Genomic DNA, 22,952 nt, shown 5'->3' on the forward strand with positions numbered 1-22,952 from the left:
AGGTCTTCACAAAATAGCCAAAGGTAATTAAACATTTTCAGAACACTTCCGAAGATCATCCGAACCCTTCCAAAGATCTATGAATATCACCAAAACATTTTGAAACACCTCCAAAGATCACCCAAGATTGAAGATTGTCAAAGATCACCTGAGGATTGTCAAAGATTTTCCCACATAATCAGAAGTTTTGCAAATGTTTAACAATTATTATTCCATGAGTGCACATCAGATATGAGATGGTAGATAGCCAACAAGGCCCTTTGAAAAATTTACTAAGCTACAACATTATCTTTCTTTACAACGACTAAAACAAACTTTTTATGACCTTATTTATCCATATATTTTGCATACAACACTGGCACGGAGTAGTACTCTATAGTCAGATATTAAGAAAATACAAACAAAACAGAGCCATGTTTCTTTGCTGTTACCTTTGGAAAAAAAAAACCAAAAGTGCACTCTCTTTATTAAATGTATACTTTATTCTAAACATAAATAATGTTTATGGTATATATGCCTTAAAATTTATATACCTTTGGCACATAAGGCAATCTGCTAATTAGACTTTCTAAAAGTAGAAGCAAAGCATTAAGTAAAGGTCGACTTGTGGCAAGTCTATTGCCTAACCTATCTGAATAAGAAAAAATAACCATAATGTTATTGTTGTTCAGTTACAAGTAGTTATCAAACAATTTGAAACTTTTATTAATGTGTAGCTGTAATCAGAAAGGAGAATTAATATTTTGATATTGGGATAACCAAGGTTAGAGAAGCCCATGCATTGTTCAGTAACCACATTTTTTGTGTTGATAATTTACCTCACAGGTTGTGTATTTCACTGCAACCTTTCCTTATGTCATCCTGATCATCTTGTTCTTTCGAGGAGTTACATTAGAAGGAGCAGGAAATGGTGTAAAAGCCTTTTTTAGCCCAGATGTAAGTACCTCAGCTTATAATCAGTTACCATAATGAAAATCCATTAGTTTCAATCAAGTACTGCATTAGTAAACAATTAGCTACAGATCTTACATGTCACAGAACTTCTCATGAATGTTTTTGTTTTCGTTTATTTTCCACCAACTTCTTCCCCCAAAGGGTGAATCCTTTTCCCACCATATAAACCTAATCTGGACCACAATCCTTTTGGAGCAATCTCACCAAGTGAGTTCGAAAACACCAAATGCTGTGATGCTGGCTGGGTGTAGCTTGATTAGAAACTTTCTTGTGTGAATAACAAACAATCTGAGATATACTACAGGGAGCTACATCATCAGTACGGAATTTCAGGGTTAAATCCCAGACATCCCTCACTAACAATCGAAGCACAATATTTCTTTACTTAGATCACACTTGCCTACTCAGTTGCAGACAACTTGTTTTTTAGTTAAGCTAAGTTCTATACAAGATTAATGAATAAACCTGAATGTGCTGTCATGCATTTCAGTGGTCGCTGCTAGCAGATGCCAATATTTGGAAAGATGCTGCTACCCAAATGTTTTTCACCCTTAGCCTGGGCTTTGGTGCACTGATTGCATTTGCAAGCTACATGCCTCTTCACAATCAAGTGATGCGTGATGCATATACTGTGGTATTCATCAACTGTGGCACATCACTGTTTGCTGGTATTGTGGTGTTTTCCATTCTGGGATATAGAGAACATGTCACAGGCATCCCAGCCACTGAGGTATGTTGTTCTTCTGATCAGTGCCTGCAGACAATCTTGCTTAAAGAACCTTTATCACTTACTGTGATGCTCAATGGTCAGGGACAACAAAGGTTACCATTTCAGTTGAAAGTTTTATCAGCTATAGTTGTTTCTGCATTTTACAACTTCGCTTCAATTTGTTTTGTCATGTATTTTACCGTATATATAATTTGGTGTATATGAGTCAAGATTTTAGTTACACATTTGAACTAAGTAAATTTTTAATTTTCAGAGATAAATATTAATTAGACTGGATATTGAAAAGAAATGTTGACATCAGCATTGTTTCTAAACAAGCAACATATATTTTGTTAAAGATTTCCCTAAAAATATAAACTTTGATGTATTTTGAGCCAAGATTTTAGCTACATATTTGAACTAAGTAAAGTTTTTAATTTTCGGAGATAAATATTAATTAGACTTGGATATTGAAAAGAAATGTTGACATCAGCATTGTTTCTAAACAAGCAACATATATTTTGTTAAAGATTTCCTTAGAAATATAAACTTTGGTGTATTTTGAGCCATGATTTTAGATACATATTTGAACTAAGTAAAGTTTTTAATTTTCTGACATAAATATTAATTAGACTTGGACATTGAAACAATATAAATAACTTTAATGATGCATAATTGCCCCCGCAGGGTTTTGGCCCAGATGGCCAAAACCCAAGGAGGCACCCTAGAGGTCCCCGTGTATAGGGAGGAAAATTTTGCCATAGCAGAAAAATCTTGATTTTTGAGAACAGTCGGCTCGCAAAGGATTGCCGAAAGTTTGCTGGGGATCGAATAAACACACCGCGATCAAGTAAATTCTTTCGAAATGGCGGAGATTCTGATATAGAACAAATTGAAGACAATTTCAAAGATCCTAAAGATGGATTTTGAGATAAAAACAACTCACAACAACCAGTAAATCTTGATATTCGAGGCGAGTGTCGCTTTGCTCATGTTCAATTGTGACTAAAATACTTCTGATCGCCAGTTCTACCTTTGACATGTCGTTTATTCAGATCGTTTATTTGTCTTGAGTAATCTTATGTGGCGTAGGGCTGATGTCATGGCTGTGTGACTTGGCAGGAATCCAAACATAAATGTAAATGTTTTGCAGCGTTTTCATTGAGGACAAAGAACTAGAGGTGACAGTAACACGGTACTTCTGTTAATAACCTGAGTATCAGGCCTTTCTTAGCAAGAGGATAAGGGAAGAGGGAAATGGCAGAGAAAGGCCTTTTCTTTGCTGGGTGCTTCCTCCTCCTACTCGTCTCAAAAAAATTGTGACAGCAAGTTCCAGATGATTTTCTCAACTGCTGTTCTGCTTTCAAGATACGTTTGCTCTTCTAACAAGAAAAATGGTTTGTTTCATCATCAAATTCAAACAACAGAGTGGTTTGACATAATATTTTGTTTCTCTATAATTTTTTAACCTTCAGGAGTGAAATTTTTGAGTGAAATTTTTGTAACAGAAATATTAGTTCCCATGAAGGAAACCTTTCTTTTTTCCATTTATAAATATATTTGCAAAATATTAACGTGTAAGGCAAGGAAGCACATTATGTAAAGGACTACCTGACTACAACTAGTATTAATAAAGATACTCACTGTGTTATTCAACATCAACAGGTTGGATCTGGTCCAGGACTTGCATTCATGACATTTTCTGATGCCATTCTTCTGATGGACGTGTCACCACTCTGGGCCATTCTTTTCTTCTTCATGTTGATTCTCCTTGGAATTGACAGTGAGTTTGGTACCCTGGAAGCAGCCATTGGTCCAATAATGGAGCTTAAGATTTTCCCCAATATGAGGAAGGAATTGCTGACACTACTTGTCGCTGTGATTCTGTTCCTGTTTGGTTTGGCCATGGTTTCTGGTCCAGGTTTCTATATCTTCCAAATGTTTGATGACTATTCAGTTACAATCCCATTATTGGTAATTGCCCTATTCCAGTGCATTGGAGTGGCATGGGTTTATGGCAATGACAGGTATTGTGTGAGAAAAATCCTATGTTTATGCAATTGATCAGTCTGTTGTTATTGAGGTTCACCTGTAGTCTGGGCCAAACAGTTCTTGTTTTACTTATGGGTAATTTTACCTGGGTGGACTAGGATTGACCAGCCCATGTTTTATAATTTGTTGTATTATATAGTTTTGTCAGTGACCTGAGACCTACTCTCTCAGTTAGCTAGCTCCTTATTGAGAGAAGGGAGGAAGAAGACGTGGACAAGATGCCAACTAATTAATGAGAAAAGTTTGAAAAGTTCACTAAAAGTGACAGAAAACTCCACACAGCCAATCTTACCTGTCCACATTCCAAAGCCAATGAACATTCCATCTTTTCTGTGTGATTTTATGGTAGACAAGATGAATTAAAAATTCTCTCTTTGAGTGTGCAGTTTCAGTAATAATTCAGCTGCCATTGACCTGAAACAAAAATGCACATCAAAACAGCCAAAAATAACATCTACCCCATTCTGAGAGTCTATGGGAAAGCTACAGGTGAAGTTTGTTATGGTTGGAAAATCCACTGATGTCAAACCAGGCACTGTGTTAGCCAAAGGAAATTAAATTATTCTAAAATTTTGGCATAAGCGGCACAACTGAGCCATCATATTTTTGCTTTTCTAAAGACACTGATCACAGTTGGATTATGTAACCACGCCATTGTTCTAATCTCAGCCAATCAGTATTTTGCATTCAAAATTTGTACACACTGATTCAGAATTCAAAGCGGTGCGGGTAGGCTCTTTTTCCCCTCTAATTTCCTCCCCTCTTTCAGTTGTCACGCAAAGAGCCTGCTCACCACGCTAGTCCTGTTGAAGAATTTGAATCAGGAAAGGGGTTTAAATATATTACAGTTGGATTATGTAACCACGCCATTGTTCTAATCTCAGCCAATCAGTATTTTGCATCCAAAATTTGGACACACTGATTCAGAATTCAAAGCGGTGCGGGTAGGCTCTTTTTCCCCTTTAATTTCCTCCCCTCTTTCAGTTGTCACGCAAAGAGCCTGCTCACCACGCTAGTCCTGTTGAAGAATTTGAATCAATCAATTATTGAAGACCTAATCAGGAAAGGGGTTTAAATATATTACAGGCTGAGATGTACTCAAAAGATACTTAAGGCAAACATAACATAGCTCTTGAAGGAGAGGTCACTCCAAATGGCTAAACTAAGTGCAGGGTGTTTTTTTAGCGTTGACAAAAATTATTTTTTTTGGAGTGACCTTCTCTCTTAAGGACATTCATCAAATTAACTTTTACAATGTTATGTCAACAGGTTTGCTGATGACATTGAATTCATGACAGGAAAGCGACCATGGATTGGCTGGATGATCTGCTGGAAATACATCTCCCCTCTAGCTTTGTTTATTGTTCTTGTTGCTCTCATTGCTCAGCAGAGTCAGAGTGCTCCGACGTATTCTAAATTTGTTGGATGTAAACAGGTATGATAAGTGCATATTAAACATGGGTATCAGAGATCACCAGAACTGTAGTTTGTTATATAACCTACATTTGTTTTCTACTGTTCTGTCTGTAATCAAAATAATGTGATTAGAGATTTGATTTGGTTCGACCATGAACCCAACAGTGACCTCCAAATAAAGGAAGGCCACTGAGATCATTAAACTCTCCCAAACTATCAGGGGTGTTTTTGTGATTCTAAGATTTTAGCAAACTAAAGACAGCCATTATAGGTGACCCTGTGATCCTCTCTTTTATATAAGGGACTAGTTTTAGTTTTTGATAGATTGAAAGTAGAAGTTTCACTCTTTCCATCAGAAACCATACAGTGGTGGAGGTTCCAATACATGGACAGAAAGCACTCCATACCCAGGCTGGGCAGTATTTGTTGTTGTAATGATTGTGCTTGCCTCTACTCTCCCAATTCTCATATGGATGATCAAGGATTGGCCTAAGAACTGGCGTGCAAGCTTCCACAAGACATTCTTTTCTGGAGCCAACAATTACCTTCCTGACCCGAAGAAAGAGGAAATTCCAGAAGCTCAGACTAAGGGTGCAAGCAACTATGGCATAGATGGGGGCAATGTAATGTAATGTATTATAAGGCAGTTGTAAAACAAAGCCTGTTTTGCTATGTGACTTGGCAACATTTTTTGATATATTAACCAGTGAGACAACAGACAAAGCTAGCAGAGCAAGCTTTTCTGGCCTAGCTTCAAAGTGCACTTTTGTGGGACGAAACATGGGGTCAGAAAGGCACATTAAAATTTAAAGTAAGGTCATTCACCCAGTAAAAATAGGGTTCCATTTTCTTAGTCCCAGCCTGTAGTAATCTACAACATTTGAGGGTATTATTAGCTTGGTGAGCATCTGATTTATCATTTTCTATCCCCCAATTTATACATATACAAAAGTAATTGTTCCATGTATGCATAATGGATTTCATTGTTAGTTAACTGACACATAGTTCACACATGTATGTTTGTATTTACCATTAAGCATTTTGTAGTTATTTCCAAGTGTACAAAAGGCAAGGAAATGATTCTGAGGCATGAAAAAGGAAGAGAAAACAATGCGGTTAGAGAGTTGGGCTGTGAATCCAGATGTCCATGAATTATATTACATGTATATTGCATTGTTGAGCAAGTGTTACTGTCACAGTTTCTCTATCCACCTGGATATAATTGTCAAGACAACCTCCAAACGTCCTAAGCTCTATTTGCTAAAATCTGTGCCTTTGGTTTAATGTGAGCTGCCTCAGATAGGTTCCTTCCAAAGAATGTAGCAAGCTTTAATCAGTGTTTGACAAAATCAATTGTTTATTGCTGCCCTTTTCCTTATAAATGTACTGATAACTTTAGAGAGAAAAGTAGAAGACCAAGTTAGTGATATCTACAGTTAATGTTACTGTATGGCATTTTAGAAATAATTTGCTTCCAATATGGTATTTGACTTCATTTAACCCTATTCAAGGCAAAACTGTCCTGCTTTTCCTCTCAAAAGTATCACCGTCTGTTATTTTTTATAGGCCTGTAAATAATGGGCTTCACATGAGTAAAAAATTCAAAAAGAGCACTGGAAACAAAGGAAAAAAGACCAAAATCAGTTTTAGGTGAATTATCTCATATTTGTTTGCTTCTGATGTGGGAGTTTCTCTTGTTGCTGCTGCTTCTACAGTTCTTTAAGTTCTTGTTGTCAGCTTCCCCAAGGACAAGATGACCCTGGGTTAATGTGGGCCTTTGTCTAATCTTGAGTAGCTTTGGTGGCTCTGTTCTCTATAGTATTATGACCACAGGTGCACCAAGGATGAAATCTTCTGGAAATCTCCCTGCCCTCAAAGTAAACTGTCTGGGTTTTTCAATGTTTTATGACATGAGCATGATCAAGAAAAAATGAGTGAATTTCCTTGTTTCCTTTTGTGAAATTCTGTAATATAACTGGTTATAACTATTTTACTCAAATTGGTGCTCCTTTTTGGGAAAATCTATCTGACCACTCCTACTTTTAATTACCAAAGAAGTAATTTAACATTAATTAAGAGAGACTCTGTACAACATCAACTTCTTAGTGTTTAAATTCTTACCTGGCCACATTTTACCAAAGGAAATTCAAGCAAATCACTCACTAGGCACCCAAATGGTGGAAAAATGTATTTCTTTGGGCAGCCTTAATCTAAGACTGAGATGTAAAACACTATTTCATTGTAATTTGTTGCTTATTATAATTACTGGATAAGTTTGAGTGAACTGGGAATAAAAACAAATGTGAAAACCAGCTTTGAAAAAATAACACAAGTGCATGCAAATGGTATGTTCACTTTAAATGATTGCGCTATGGAATTACTGTATTTCCAAACATGTAAATAAGGTCTGCTAGCAAACACCCAACAGGACTTAACTTTGACTTGAGTTCATAAATCTAAGCTCCCACATCTCTTCCACCATAAGAATTCAAATATTTCCCAATTTCTTTTCATTGTTGCCAATCCCCCATATATGGGTTTAGATGCCCTCTCCCCCACCCAACCCCAAGGAAGCCAATGGTGAATGCATTCTGTAGATATCATCTTGTGTCAATATGCATTTGTGAGTACAGCACAAGACCTTTATATATGCCATTATCTACCGATCAATACTAATGCTTTTATAATAATATGTATGTGCCTTCAGGAATATTTTGCAGGAATTAAACTTATAAGCATAAAAAAATAAGTGGGTATCCAATGAGAAAGACTAGGGAAAACTTGTTCTAAACTCATGAACTGATTTGTCCTTTTGTACAATTTGAAATAGCTTAATATCACTTACTTTTTGTAGTCAGGCTGATACTAAGTCAAGTACATCTTATTTAGCCGCACATCTGAATTGTTTTGTTTTTCTTGTGTATTTAAAGTATTTTAACATTACACTAGTGTAGTGAAACCAGTTGTGAGTCTTAAATTAATAAAATGCTGCTCATAAGGAAGAAAATAAAGTAACGTAGACAAGAACTCGTAGAGGTATTTTCCTCCTTGTTTGTCTGGGAACAGTATGAGTCAAATAAAATGGAGGCCAATTGCCAATGTGGCTTCTGTTAAGACTTATGCTGAACATGCTCAGTAGATGAACTCTGCGTGCACATTAAATCAAAGGACGAATGAAAGATATCTTACCTGTTGTATAGCGACCATTTTGAATTTTAATACACGGGCATTTGGCGCGAGGTCTGGAACCGGGTTCCTGGAAAATCAGGATCGAGGATTTAGGATCAAGGATCAGGGATCAAGAAAATAAAATTAAAAAATAAAATAAATAGAAACAAAAATGAAAATAAACGCAACAAATAGTTGTAAGCACTACATAGCTGGCGTGGCAGGCGTTCAAAGGAAAAAGAGAGGGGGAAACTAGAAGCGCAAAGTGTGATTGGAGGGGGACATCACTTTAGGGACACTTTGACATTTCATCAACAAACTTCAATCTACTTATCACTTCTATCATATTTTAGAAGATAAGGATTCTATTTATCATATCATTGTTACGACCAAGGGTATTCTTTCTCGTCGTATTTATGTCAAAAGAATAACACATTTGTAGCCAGAGTCACATGACCAGAACATAAAAAACAGAGGGTAAACCACTTCCCCCTCATTTACATGTCATTTCCATTTAACAAATTGACGTCAGTTTTCCATGTGCCTTTCTGTTATTTTAATTTCGTCATAACATTGTCAAAGTAGCTAGGGTTCCACAAGGCGATAGCCGAGTGGATCCGCAGACTACTTTGACAATGTTATGACGAAATTTATTGCCAGTAACAGGACAGACGCATAAAAACTGACGTCAATTTGTTTTTTAGGATAACAAATTGTCAAATTTTCTGCTCTCGCTCTTTGACGCATCACACAAATTATAAATTCATGTTTCTGTCCGCTTATTGACAATGAAAATTAGCCGATGAGCGTGCGAGAATTTCTGCGGTTATCGTAAAAAATCCTATCACCCTACGCAATCACGAGTCAAAAAGGGCTCAAATACACAATACGAGCAAAAAAAGGTCAGCAATGCGTACTTGTGGTCTTATGCTTAGTTTTATTCCATTCGGTTGGAATGTTGTTTTTAAATGTCAGTATTTGGGAGTTGAATTGTTACCAGTGAGAAAATAGACAAGTCGTTACAATTCTTAAGTGGGAAATGTATGGCATTTATTTAGCTCTTAGTCCCAATGGGACATAACACAACAACAATATCTCAATTTAGCCCTATTTTGTGCATTGTCCCACTGTTAACACATGTCAGGTGAACTTGTACCTGCAGTGTAAAGATGTTTTGCTGCTGTAATGACTAAACCTGTCTAAATACATAACAACATCAACAACTGAGTCCTGCGGGGTTGTCAGTTGTATTTTGAGTAGCGGGTTCCATCCAAAAGTAGGCATCCAGACTGGTAGGCAGGTTTGCGTGAAAAACATGCCGCGGAGAGGCACATTGCGCATCGTTCGGAAAGAGTATGGGAGGGGGTCGCCGCCTCTCATTGGGAAATTTTTTGAAAAACAATTCTCTGAGATACAATGTGGGACTACTTTCTAGGATACTATTCTAAGATACTTTATTCTGTGTTTTGCACGCTTCAAAAATTGATGCGCTAAGGTGAAGAACATTTTAAGGCTAATTAAGGTGATCCGTAGAATTGCATTGCGTATTCCTACTGCGCACGATTTTCGCGTCATTAGCGCGCGCTCACGAACGCGTGCACATGAACAACATATACAAAATGGTGGCTTTTTCTAAACGGCTTGGCTTGTGAGAGACAAATTATCGTTTTTTCCTCCGAAACAAGTACCGGGACCTAACGATTTTTTATTTAGTTTGAATGCAGAGATCGCCTTCTTTCTATACAGTGAATATGGACCAATTTCTAGTGCAGAGTAAAAAATTATTACAGAAAATGAGAGCATGGCTAGCACTCGATAAGATAATATGTGGCCCCAGAACACTGCGTGCTTAGAACATATTGAATCCCTGTCGACTAAATGAGTGCTTTTATCATGAAACGTACATCAAATTGCTCCTTAACATTGATGCAATACGTCCATTATTGTATTTCTCTTTTTCTGCTCTCTTAAAGCGTAAGGTGAATAGTTCAAATAAAAACGTTTCTGAAAGTGGAATTATGGGGTTTATTGAAGCTCCTCCTGCACCTAAACGAATACGGGGACCCCCCTTTTTTATTTCAAATTTAAAGTTCTCTTGATGTAAGCAGCCAACGGGTAAAGTTTGAAAGAACATCTATTGTGAGTTCCATTTCGATGGAATTACCAAATCAGTTTCGATTCTTGTCACGCACTTTTTTAGCAAATACTTTATTCCCTCCGATCCAATTTGGTTTCAAACAAATTAGTGACCGAACAATTTTATTTCCATGTTATTTCTCCAATATCAGGTTGAGGACTAACCTACTAGCATTCGGAGAAGGTGGCGCAGTTTTCGAAATAGCCGGTTAAAACTGGCTTGTGAGAGCTCGTGTGGTGCAAACCGCACCGGGTTTCAAGCCAGTGAATGTGGGCTTGCGAAAGCGGATTAGTTTCCAGTGCAATCCGCACTAATAAACACAGGCCGAGTCTAGATGTGCTGGGTTGCGTAAGCAAACAACTCCCGTATCGCCGAGGAAACTTACTCCAACTCCTTGGTGAAATGACAAAGAACAAAAATGTCAGTGCAGTTAATTTTCGAAATGAAAGGAAGAAAACCAATCATAAACAGCACGACAGAGCGATTTTGAGATAGAAATAACTTACCTTGAACAATTACAACTAATTTGTGACGGAAAGCTCTTCAAAATTTTCACAAAACAGGTTAATCGGCTGCAATTACGCAGTACAATGGCCGATGTAACAACTACTAGTACCCAGTCTACCTGCCGGACAATTAATACTCCCGGAGATCTGTCACATGTCATCTCGTGTTCAAAGATCGGCCTTTGTGGTCTGTATGCATGGTAAAAACGTTTGTATGATAACTCATAGTCGCTACAGAAAAAGTGGACGCGTCCGCCCAAAGTTCATTTATGTCAATCTCGATCCCAGGCTTTCCTCCTTTGCCCCTTCCGTTTATGAGAGATCTGGCGTGCGTTTCTCAAAAGACCCGAAAACTTTTCGGGCCCGTATAGCCATTTTTAGTTCATCTTTACCTAAAAACAGAGAAGTGTATACGCCTGAAACTTCTGGCATGAAGGATACCTCTGTTCAGATTAAGAATATGTGACTAAAACAGCTCTGTAATCAAAAATTTCGAGTTTTTGTTATAGCTTTCCGGGTGCGAAAACTTTTTGGGACCTTCGAGAAACGGGCTCCAGGGAGGCAAAGGAGAGAAAGAGAGAGAGACAACAACGACGACGACGACAACGACGACGACGACAACGACGACGAAGACAGCGACGACAACAACAACGACGACGACGACGACAGCGACGACAACAACAACGACGACGACCACAACAACGACAAGAACAACAACAACGATGACAACAACGATGACAACAACAACAACGACGACGACAACAACAACGACAAGAACAACAACAACAACGATGACAACAAAGACAACAACAACGACAACAACAGCAACAACGACAACGACGGCAACAACAACAACGACGACGACAACTACGACGACGACAACAACAACAGCAACGACAACAACGACGACGACGACGACAACAACAACAACAACAACGAAGACGACAACGACGACAACAACAATATGTTTATTTAAACACGGTGGGTTTTAAAGCTAATATAGCTTATGTACCAGTCAAATCGAAGCTTCAACATCCCCTCGGGCATTTGAGTTTTTGGAAAAATTTTTTCAACCCCCCCCCCCCCCCTCCCCCCACTCCCCGGGCCAAAAAGCTGTTCAAATACCCCATCATAGGTCCACTTCGGGTGATCAAATGCCCCCATCCCCGTGAAAATTACCAGATTACTGTTTTAACTTTTCAGGGCCTCTTCATATGAGCCCGGTCAACCGGGCTGGCTCGGTTTCCGGGATCTCGCCTCGCCACTATTTCCTTCGTAAAAATTTCGATGTGTTCATATGAGAAGCTGGGCTGGCCCGGTTACCGAGATCTTGGTTTTCTCGACCGAGATCTCGGTAATCGGGATGAAAATTTTCCCATATGAACACTTCAGCCCGGGTAACCAGGACGAAACTTTTTAGCCATGGCTTCGCTTTCGCAACATAGCGCCAAAAATGGCATAATTTTTGTCTTGTATGTATTTCCATTTTAGAACTATGCGAATTAGCTTTATTAGTAAAGTTACAAGAGTCCACAAAGCTACGACAGTCACGAACGATACAAGTTTATGTTCCACCATTTTGGTTGTGTTTATTGGATTTTATCCCGGTAGACGGGGCTGAAATTTCCCATATGAACAGACAACAAAATTCGTCCCGGTTACCGGGCTCATACGAAGAGGCCCTCAGTAGCTTCTATTATGCTTGTGAAGCTGTTTATGTAAACATGGTTTAATAGACAACACCAAAGAGAACCAAGGCCCTAAATGCCACGAGGCACGGGGAGGACAGGTAACAGGTAACAACCAAAGAGAACCAATAACAAAGTTGACAAATTTTTATGTCGAATAATTACCAATAAACCTCTGATATAAAAGTAGCGTTTTGTCAATGTGGATCAACTGCATGTAAGTATTACACTAGACCAATGTTCTACCCGTGGAGAAACACGTAGAGAATATTTCAATTTAAAATATGTATATTTAATACCTCTGTTTCGATTGAAGCCAGTTTATATATCTTATTAGATGTTTTGGTGTGTAGTATCGCCGTATATTTTTACGAGTTGTGCCGTATTTTGACTCGCCCTACGGGCTCGTCAAAACACAAGAGTAAAAATATAAAGCGATACTACACACCAAAAGATCTAATAAGAGATTTATTATCTAACTGCTTTAGTCAATAAATTTATCAATGAAAGAGGGAGTGTGTGACAGTTTTGTGCACGCGCCGGGAAACAGGTTTTCTACTGTACAAATAACTGTACAATATCGCTGTATATTTGTAGTTATTTGGACGGTATTCGCTGCAGTTGGATAATAATGCTAAATATTGGATACATCGGTAAAAGAGAAACAATTAAAAAGTTGCCAAATTCCGATGTCAACTTATTAAATCTATAGACCCTTTTCATAAATGGCTGCCAATTCAAAATTCTTTTGTGGCAGTGCAGAAGGCAAAAGAAACAAGGGCAAGGAAGAAACAAACATGATTTCAATAGAAACATATATTTTACACTCATTTTCTTTAAGTTCTTTAGTTCATTTCAAAAACTACGCAAATTTTAAAGTTTGTATTGATACACTGACACAGCAGTAGTAGCATATAAGTAAATAAGTTATGTTCTACATCGACAGAGTGCTAATATGATTATTTCAATTATACTAATAAAAGTTTACATGATTATAGACCCTTTTCATAAATGGCTGCCAATTATAACTTCTTTTGTAAGTATTAAAATTAGCCTGACTAACCTCGTTTTTGAGTTGCTAATTCAAAAGAATTTTTACTCCCAAACGAGTTTAGTGAGGTTAATTTAAATGCCTATTGCACGGTTTTCCTTCTTTCTCTGAAGATGGCTAAGCCAAATCTTCACGGGTTCATTTAAGGAAAGGCAACACTTTTTTAGCCAATGTGATAAGGCCGTCTTCCGCTTCAATTCCCTTCTTGAAGGCCTCTTCAATAACCAGACATAACTACTCGATGATCAATGACATCAATTGGTAATCAATGAGTAATCGATAAGTAATCAGTTGATTAGTCATTGATTATTGGCGATGATCAATGAGTAATCGATGAGTATTCGAAGCCCAAAAATTTTGTGGCCTATCGATTACTCATCGATGACATCGATTACTCATTGATGTAATTGATTACTCATCGATGATCCATCGATTACTCGACTATTATACTGCGCACGAAAGACACTTTTCTTGCTTTCTTGTACCATTTTTTTTCGTTTGTGACTCTTTTATCTGTGTTAGACTCATTTTTCCTTGTATCTGAAGTTCCCGTTGACGATGTCGAGACGGAAAGTCGTAATCACAAATACAGATGATTCTCAATTGTGCAATATTTCACTTTACCCAACTCTTTCTTTAATAACAAAACAACTGAACAGTAACCAACCAGTCTGAAAATGAAACTAACAAGTACGCTGACAAGAATCGACTACGTGGTTATCGATTTTTTGGGGGGGTGGTTGTTTGTCAGCAAAGTAAAACTGCTTCGGCTTAAGGAAACATCCGTCATAAGCAGTTACATAACCAGCTTGAGAGATGCTGGAGAACCTTCTGAAGCTTAATTTCCATGTACTACTTAAGCTGAAAAGAATAAAGCTGGAAACATCTGTTGACATTTAAGTTGTTTCAATTTCGTTTTTCTTCGCCGAATACGTTTGCAGCCACGAGATGATATCGATGAGTAATGGATGAAATCACTGACTAATCAATGCAATCAATGACTAATCGATGCAATCGATGACCAAAAATTTTGTGGCCCATCGATTACTCATTGATCATCGGCAATAATCAATGACTAATCAACTGATTACCTATCGATTACCTATTGAATACTCATTGATTTCATTGATGTCATCGATTAGTTATGTCTGGCAATAATCATAATACGAAACAAAGCTTGTGTAGGCCTTTTGTTTTCAAACAATCCGCCAAGAATCCGCAATCTTTTGCTTTGAATTCATCAAAGTTTTTCTCCGCCATGATTTATCAACCGCGTGGCATCAACGGGACACGTGACACAAAATCGAGGCTAGCGATCAAATTCCCCACCCCTTAAGTGGTGATCAAATGCCCCCCCCCCCCCGGGCAGGGAAAGGCGTCAAATGACCGGGGTATGGATATTGAAGCTTCGATTTGACTGGTACATTATGGGGCCGTGTAAAAAAAAATGTTAATGGGATAATAACAAATTGAAAAATGTTAAAAAGAAATAATAAAATCAATAAAAGACGAAATCACAGTCAGTGTGGGGACCTATCTGCGGTGACTCTTCACTAAAATTCAAGCTTCTGAGGGCGGGAGACTTTTTTTGCCCTTTTATCATAATCTCTGGCCCTGACAGCGGATGGTTCTTAAAGATTCCAAGCAATGGATCCTCTGTATGATACAGAGTTTTTCATATAATAAGTTTTAAAACGTTGCACGCTAACACGATGTTGATGACAGAGGTCACACTTGGACTCTTTCCTTTGGATTAAATGTTCCCAGCAAGATGGAGTTGTGTGATTATAAATGTTATAAATTAAGGTGGCTATTTTGACGTTATAAGTGTCGAATAAGGAGTCCCACTTAGCCATTTTTCTTCTTTTCAGAGGAGATGTCGCACGGGAGGGTATATATAACTCTAGCAGCCCTACAATGTATGGATTCCAAAGCGTTAAATTCGTTCTTATTTGTACAACACCCTCAAATTGGTAGCGGATATGTAAACGAGGGTAAAACAACTTTAAAATATAGATCTACAAGCGAATTTCTAGGTAAAAAGCGACTCGTTTGATCAGATTTAGCTTGTTAACGAACCCTCTCTTGAGCTCTGATATGTTTTGTCCAGCAATGCTGCGACCTGGTCCACAAATTCTCCAACGCAGTACAGGAACGTCGTTGCAGTGTTGACCGCTTTCGGTAGATCGCTTGTGTTTAAGGCGAGGAGTATTGGCCCCAGTACGGAGCCCTGTGGTATGCCGTGTGCAACTTTGGTATTCTCAGAGGGTACGCCATTAATTACAGTGTACTGTTTCCGTTCAGAAAGACTAGGATAGAGGTTGCATTTGTTACTAATTACCCACATAGACAAAGCATACTGTGAAAGGATAAAAAGGCCCCAAATGTTCACACTGCAGGACGAAAGTAATGGTCGCATTATATCGCGATGTAACTAATACTGTTTGAAAAATGGTTGCTACAGACATCGCTTTTCAAAATTCCCTGACTTTTCCCGATAAAAATAAAATATCCCTGACCAAATAAATACAAAATGTCAGTTTCAGTAACAAACTTCTCGCCTCCTCTTACAGCCTTCCTTTCCACTCGCTCATTGAAGCTGACATGTTTTCGACAAATATCGTTGAGATCACAGTGGCCCCAACTGTTTCTTTCAGCGTTCAAGGATATTAAATCAGCCGTGTTAAATCATTTCAATTTTCCCTGACTTTTCTTCAAATATCAATTTTCCCTGACTTTTCAATGATCTTGAAGAATTTTTCCCCCCTGACCATTTCCTGACCTGTGACAACCCTGCTGAACCGTGATATCAAACATAACACGGTTTTTTTGTGGTGGAGTGGTAATCTACTTACTTTCGGGTGGGCCGTTACTTTTGGGGTTCTATAGGAAAGTTAAAAATTAACGTTTTGGGAGTAGCCAGCCGCCTCCGGCCGCCAGGTGGTAATAAATAGGAGAAACTAATGCAGAAGAAGTGACACAATCCGCCTTCAGAGGGGGAGAGGATAACAGAAAAGAAAAGGATATTGAGATAATCCGTATTTTAAAACAAACCTTGGAATCGTCAGCAGACACACCATAACTTTACAACATTAGGCAACTTTTACATGTTAGCAAGAAAATTAACGAAAATAACGCAACATGAATGCTTTCATGTCACCTTTGCGAATTTATTCCCTCACATTGGATGCTAATTTCTATAAATGTGCCTTGCTGTTATTTTTAATTTATTCATAAGCCATAAAGGAGCGGGACACATCTTTGCACAAGTCTAATTTCTCTTCATATAAGTATCGCTTCAAAGGTTCAAAGTGTAAGTCCAAAGTGGAGGACGGGTTTACACAGTATGTAGTTTCAGCTACTCGGGGTACTGAGTCAGGTCCAATGTAAACACTTGACTCACAGTACAGTCCTTGTCAGGCTGCAAATAAGGAAATGAAACATGGCTCAAAACAGTTTCCAGCACTTAGATTTTAATGGGTCATTATAACCACTCTTTATTACTTGATCCTACAATCATGGTATCAAAAAACTGACAATCACTGGTGAACACGTTATAATTTTCGTGACATAATTGGTTACCATAGCAACAGCATGACCCGCTAAAAACACCCTTAATTACAGCCTTAGGGGCTTATAATTCAAAAATGGCACGGTGAAATTGATAAGCATGGTAAGACGTAACCTTCGGCAAAGTTTTAAAAAAATCTGTACATGGAGTTCCGAGCCACCTAAAAGTTCTGAAAATTTAAGGTGGCTCTGAACAGAATTTTTTTAAAGTTTGCAAAACGTTGCGTCTTATCATGCTTATCAAATTTGATGATATAAAAAAATTTCACCGTGCACTTTAAGCTATAATGAAGGGTGCATTTAGTAGATCATACCGTTGCTATGGTAACCTATTGAGTCACGAAAATTATAAGAACGTGTTCACCGGTGATTGGGCAGGTTTTTGATACCATGATTGTAGCATCAACTGATAAATGGTGGTTACAACGACCCATCAAAATCTAAGTCTTGGAAAGTGCTGGAAACTGTTTTGAGTCACCTTAACAGATACATATCGTCGACAAATACAAAGGTAACTGCTGACTTAATAATTTTCAAAAGAACACCAAAGAATCACAGATAAAATAGTAATTTGATAACAAAATCAGGCATATAAATGGTAGGAATGAAGGATGTGGCTGCCTTCAGGCAAATCAAAACAGGGTACATGTTTTTTGCAAATGCTCTTTCTCTTTTTGTTGCTGTCATTGGTCTATGGTGTAAAACTTAAAACAACATGACTCAAGCTATGCAGGAGTAAAATCAAGTCTTGTCGTATGACAACAATCATACAAGACCTATCTTGTACATGTGGCTAAAGGCTAACGTTAACTAGGCGCAGTGCTAACCTCAGCAGTAATTCCAATGAGAGCTTCTGCTCTTGTATAAAACTCTTCCTTCAGGGAAATAACGATACACTGAAAGTGCTCTTTGGTTTCATTGATAATGTACCTTGCAACCTACAAAGGAACAGCAATAGACGCATTACTTGTAACGATGTAGTAACATAAGTATAAGAACTGACGCTACGTACACAGAACAAGACGCCAACCAAATACGGCATCAGCGGGGTTATACCACTTCATCTGAAAATGAACTCGAGAAAAACCAAGGAAAAACTGAAGCTCCAACTAGCTTTTGTATTTATCGAAAAGTAATATTCACCTTGTTGATGTTGGTGTTGTCGAGGGCTGCGTCTATTTCATCCAGAACAAAGAATGGTGCAGGCTGGTAGCTAGGCACATAGTATATGGAAAGATAAGAGGGAATTACTACTGCACTATATGGGTCTATAAGATATAAATTCTCTTACTAAGTCTTACGGTTCGAATAGCTGGTGATAAACGCAGTTAAAAGCATGAAAGTACACGAGTAGTTTTAAAACTGGACGGACAGAAGTACACTGCAACACAAGCCAAGGACACAAGCCAGTGGCTAGCCTTCAGAGCTCGAAACCAAGAGTACAGCACAGCCTGTCTATGAATGTCTATTGCGAATTCAACCATTGTTGCAGTTGCACTTGTTAAAGATCCTGGAAAGTTAAAATCTACAATGCTTTATCAATCAATCAATCAATCCATCCATCCATCCATCCATCCATCCATCCATCCATCCATCCATCCATCCATCCATCCATCCATCCATCCATCCATCCATCCATCCATCCATCCATCCATCCATCCATCCATCCATCCATCCATCCATCCATCCATCCATCCATCCATCCATCCATCCATCCATCCATCCATCCATCCATCCATCCATCCATCCATCCATCCATCCATCCATCCATCCATCCATCCATCCACCAATCAACCAATCATAAAATCAATCCATCCATCCATCCATCCATCCATCCATCCATCCATCCATCCATCCATCCATCCATCCATCCATCCATCCATCCATCCATCCATCCATCCATCCATCCATCCATCCATCCATCCATCAACCAATCAACCAATCATAAAATCAATCAATTATAAAATCAATCACAAAATCAATCAATTGTAAAATCAATCATAAACTCAATCAATCAAGCGAGCAAGCAAGCAAGCACTCCCATGAGCTGAAGAGCTCGTTAAAACACGTAGTGTACGAGGGGAAATTTAAACAAGATACTAACATATCTATAGAGGATATTACACGGTAAGAGGATATGAATTTTATGTTTGAGTGGCTAGAATAATATCTCGTGAGTGATATATTTTTCTTCCCACTCAAACACAAAATTCATATCTTCGAGTTAACGTGCACTGTTCTATTTCATTATAATTATCGACAATAAAATACATCATGGAGATACATGTTTACAAATATTGGGTTTCTAAAAATAGTGGCTCAATCAGCACACTACCGGCAAAATAGTCCGTCCAATCATGCAAACTAAATTTTAACGAGATTTTAGTACTTAAAATTACATAGAATCCATAGTTACGTTTTCGATAATAGCGCTAAATGCGTTGGATAAAAGCTGTGATAGACGAGGAATCGTAATCTTCGCCGGTTTTCTTTCGCACCCCAATTAAAACTTCTGTTTTCTCGTCATAAGTTTCCAGAAATTTCTTGAAACCCTTTTACAGCGTTTTATTTTTGGTGTCCTTGTTTTCAAGTTGTTTGCCAAACGCAATTACTTTGTTGTCGCTCAACCAATCAAATCTACCAGCAGCCGGCATTATACCGAACAACAACCCAAGTTCATTAAGGTCATTCCACTGAAATAGAACCTGCACTGAGATTTTTGCGAAACTTTGCCTGTTGATTGTTTATATTATAGGAACTTAAATTTTGAAAGAAAAATGAGGCGTCCCCATGTTCGTTTAGGAGCAACAGCACCTTGTTTATACCCAATAAATCCTTATAATGGCACCATGATTGTAGTCACGATTGCTTACTAAATACACGTTTCCGACAATTGCTTTTTGTTCTACACTGAGAATTGGTCCATATTTATTTTACAGAGAGAAATGTATTACTCAATTCAAATCAACAGAAAAAAATTATAGGTCACCATACTCGTTTGCGAGAAAATGACGATTTACCTCTCTGGCGAGGTCCAGCCGTAAAGAAAAAGCCGCCATTTTTTAATGCGCCGCGCTAATCACGCGTGAAATTATGCACAGTAGGGATGCGCAATGCAATACTGGGGAATCGTGACGTCATTTGCCCATATGCCACTCGCGAGAGAAGTACACGGAAAATACGCCATTCAGCTCCCGGACGTAGTGGTTGTAGATTCTATGAGTGTTTTAGTTTTCAGTAAAACAGTCCGTTCCAAATAATAAATGTTTTTCCTTGCTTTGTAATCCTTTTGTTGTTAAAATTACAACTTGGGAGAATACCACTTGGGAGAATGACTTTTTGTACTGAAATGCAAATGTGTAGACTTGAGAGAAGTGCAGTACCTGTGAATACTGAAGAGGAGAGCAAGAGCAGCGACAGTCTTTTCACCGCCTGACAAGTTGTCCATCGGCCGAAACCTGAATAATCACGCAGCATTTATCAGTACGAACAATGAAGATAATACGCTCAGTTTTTGCCCACAACATATTTTTTCGAGTAAATAAAATAGTTCTGAACGTTAAAATTGTAACGTCAAATTCACAAGTCCATTCCTTTCATTTTCAAGTTCGTATAAACATCATTTCGGACCACATAATTGTTTCCTTGATTATCATCACCTGGTGAATCTAGATCAACTGTTCTAATTTTCATGTATATTACAAATACAAGCATGTTTGGGAATTTTTAATACTGTTCAAAATGACAAAGGCTTTCTTGTTGCGACAACAAAATGAACCAACAAAATAGAACAAGAGGCCAGCAGTAAAAAACCTTTTTCCGGGAGCTACACAGTTGTAATTGATTCCTCCAAGATAAGGCTCCTACAACAAAGGAAAATGATTAAATTCTTTGCTATTTCATTCAAAGAGCTGGAAAAATGTAGATGTACAAGGAACTTCACTACACTACATGGCACACACACCTCAGCATCTTCAGGTCCAAGGAACGCTTGTGCACTGGGATTATTGGCCAGTTCCTGAACAACGATAATCAATTGTAAGTGCGACTATTCTGACAACAGGCTTTCTATTCTGTTTGTGTGGTAGCAGTTAGCCGCATCACAGCATAACGTTTCTTTAGTAATTACTATTGTGGTTAGTATTAGTTTCCAATAAAATGTTGTATTCATAGAGGACCTAGAAAATAACACTCTAAACGGCGCTATTGTGTTTGACAGCTGTCTTGAGTGGACGGGGTTCAGCACGCGTCTACTCATTCACCTCAGGATGACGTACAACACGAAAAGTGTGTAGAAACGCATTCCAACCGCGCATTCGGCTGTTACAATAATATACCAGTATACATAAAGATCATGCTCAAGAAAAATAGTGACTTGGATATAAGCGTTCTCCAGAAGTATATTTTGCTATCCAAATGAGTGTTGTTGCTATCTGTACGTTGACAACGTAAAAGTTCATAACACCAAAACAATTCCTCTAAAAGAGAATGTCAATTTTATAAGCGATAAATTCGCTTGAATAGTGATATTTCCATACCGTAGACGAGAAAGTCCATTTTAAACTTGTCCGCAGTTAGTGTTTCCTAGCGCGGTTTTGTTTCACATGCATTCAGAGACCATTGATTCAGAGCTTCTTGTAACCCGAAGGATGATATCATTGCTTCTATAAGCCATTATTACTCTCTCTATTGTTGGTCGAATCTTCTTGATGCTTATTCCTTACCATTTCGATCTCTTTAAAGGTGTGTTTTGGTTCTAAGAACGAAATGTTACCGTCTAAAACATTACGACACACGACAACACGCTTTTTTTTTCGGGGGGGGGATGTTGTGATCAAAAAATAACTTTCTACTACCCCCTAGAATATGCAAATGTGAAAACATAATAAGCACCAAAAAATCTCTGGGAAGTGGGAAAGAGGCAATGTCTTAGTATTTTTAAAAGGGCCACTTGAAGTAGCATTTCGCTTACTTGAAACACCTTTCCCAATATTCTAACGCAATAGTTCTGCGTCCTTCAGACTTCGCCACTAAAACTTTCATTAGTAGTGCGTTCTTTCGTCTCAAACAAATACATAGAACTGACTCAGGGGCTGTCGTGTTTGGTTCTTGGGTATACGGTATGCCCTAAGGTCCCAGCCTCCCTACACACGGTCGTGGAACAACATCACTGACACACTCGGCTATCGCCTATCGCTATGTGCCACTTTTTTTCTTACCACATTTTGATCTGTGATTAATTACTGACCAGGCGCACAGCAACATGGAATTTGTATGTCAAACAGATGTACGACTAGAAATAATGGACCACGTATGTCCTGAATGTTGTGTTACCACCGTTATCACCGCCCCTTCTCAGACGTTAATTTTTTTCTTTTTTCCTGCTTTGTTCTAAACCCATAACAAGATGGTGTTCCTATATTTTCCCAGACAATAATGCAGTCTTGAGGTCTAGAAAAAATTGCTGAAAGCACTCACATTCAACTTGTGCGTCCAGTAGCAGTTTTTCTACACCTCAAGCGTGCATTATTTTCTTAGAGAACTTCCCATTATGCCAAACATTCCGCAAATTGCAGTTGGAAGTCAAATGGAAAGGACCGTTTCGGTTCCACCCGACCGGAAAATTGATATAGGACCACCTCCAGAGGTGGTTCACTTTTACCGGTCGGACCGGTCCGACCGAAATCTGCCGTTCGATTTT

General features: G+C 38.3%; 2 protein-coding genes and 2 long non-coding RNA genes across 7 annotated transcripts in view; 1 reads left to right on the forward strand and 3 right to left on the reverse strand.

The window, feature by feature from the left end:
- Nucleotides 1-3,409, reverse strand: part of LOC149103119 (uncharacterized) — a 24,346-nt gene extending 20,937 nt beyond the window's left edge. The window contains exon 1 of the long non-coding RNA XR_016201791.1: nt 3,308-3,409. This is a non-coding gene — a long non-coding RNA (uncharacterized LOC149103119). The remainder of the gene's footprint in view (nt 1-3,307) is intronic.
- LOC110050069 (sodium- and chloride-dependent GABA transporter 1-like) overlaps nt 1-8,158 on the forward strand; it is a 15,972-nt gene extending 7,814 nt beyond the window's left edge. For all 3 annotated transcript variants that reach the window (XM_020755937.2, XM_089272653.1, XM_020755948.2), the window contains exons 4-8: nt 826-936; nt 1,445-1,684; nt 3,329-3,690; nt 4,985-5,150; nt 5,488-8,158. In XM_020755937.2, coding sequence (XP_020611596.2) covers nt 826-936; nt 1,445-1,684; nt 3,329-3,690; nt 4,985-5,150; nt 5,488-5,763 — 1,155 coding nt within the window. In that variant the 3' untranslated portion in view covers nt 5,764-8,158. The remainder of the gene's footprint in view (nt 1-825; nt 937-1,444; nt 1,685-3,328; nt 3,691-4,984; nt 5,151-5,487) is intronic.
- LOC149103120 (uncharacterized) lies at nt 4,054-8,703 on the reverse strand. The gene is made up of 2 exons (XR_016201792.1): nt 8,321-8,703; nt 4,054-4,129 (listed from the first exon to the last, which is right to left on the reverse strand). It is a non-coding gene; the product is annotated as an uncharacterized LOC149103120 (long non-coding RNA).
- Nucleotides 8,704-16,827: 8,124 nt separating this feature from the next.
- LOC110050081 (structural maintenance of chromosomes protein 1A-like) overlaps nt 16,828-22,952 on the reverse strand; it is a 93,914-nt gene continuing 87,789 nt past the window's right edge. For both annotated transcript variants that reach the window (XM_020755949.2, XM_089273773.1), the window contains 6 exons: nt 21,216-21,269; nt 21,065-21,114; nt 20,635-20,709; nt 18,395-18,464; nt 18,079-18,189; nt 16,828-17,102 (listed from right to left, as the gene is read on the reverse strand). In XM_020755949.2, coding sequence (XP_020611608.2) covers nt 17,040-17,102; nt 18,079-18,189; nt 18,395-18,464; nt 20,635-20,709; nt 21,065-21,114; nt 21,216-21,269 — 423 coding nt within the window. In that variant the 3' untranslated portion in view covers nt 16,828-17,039. The remainder of the gene's footprint in view (nt 17,103-18,078; nt 18,190-18,394; nt 18,465-20,634; nt 20,710-21,064; nt 21,115-21,215; nt 21,270-22,952) is intronic.

This window comes from Orbicella faveolata, unplaced genomic scaffold (assembly GCF_042242905.1).
Source record: "Orbicella faveolata isolate gen_17 unplaced genomic scaffold, um_ofav_v1 contig_35, whole genome shotgun sequence".
Lineage (NCBI taxonomy): Eukaryota > Metazoa > Cnidaria > Anthozoa > Scleractinia > Merulinidae > Orbicella > Orbicella faveolata.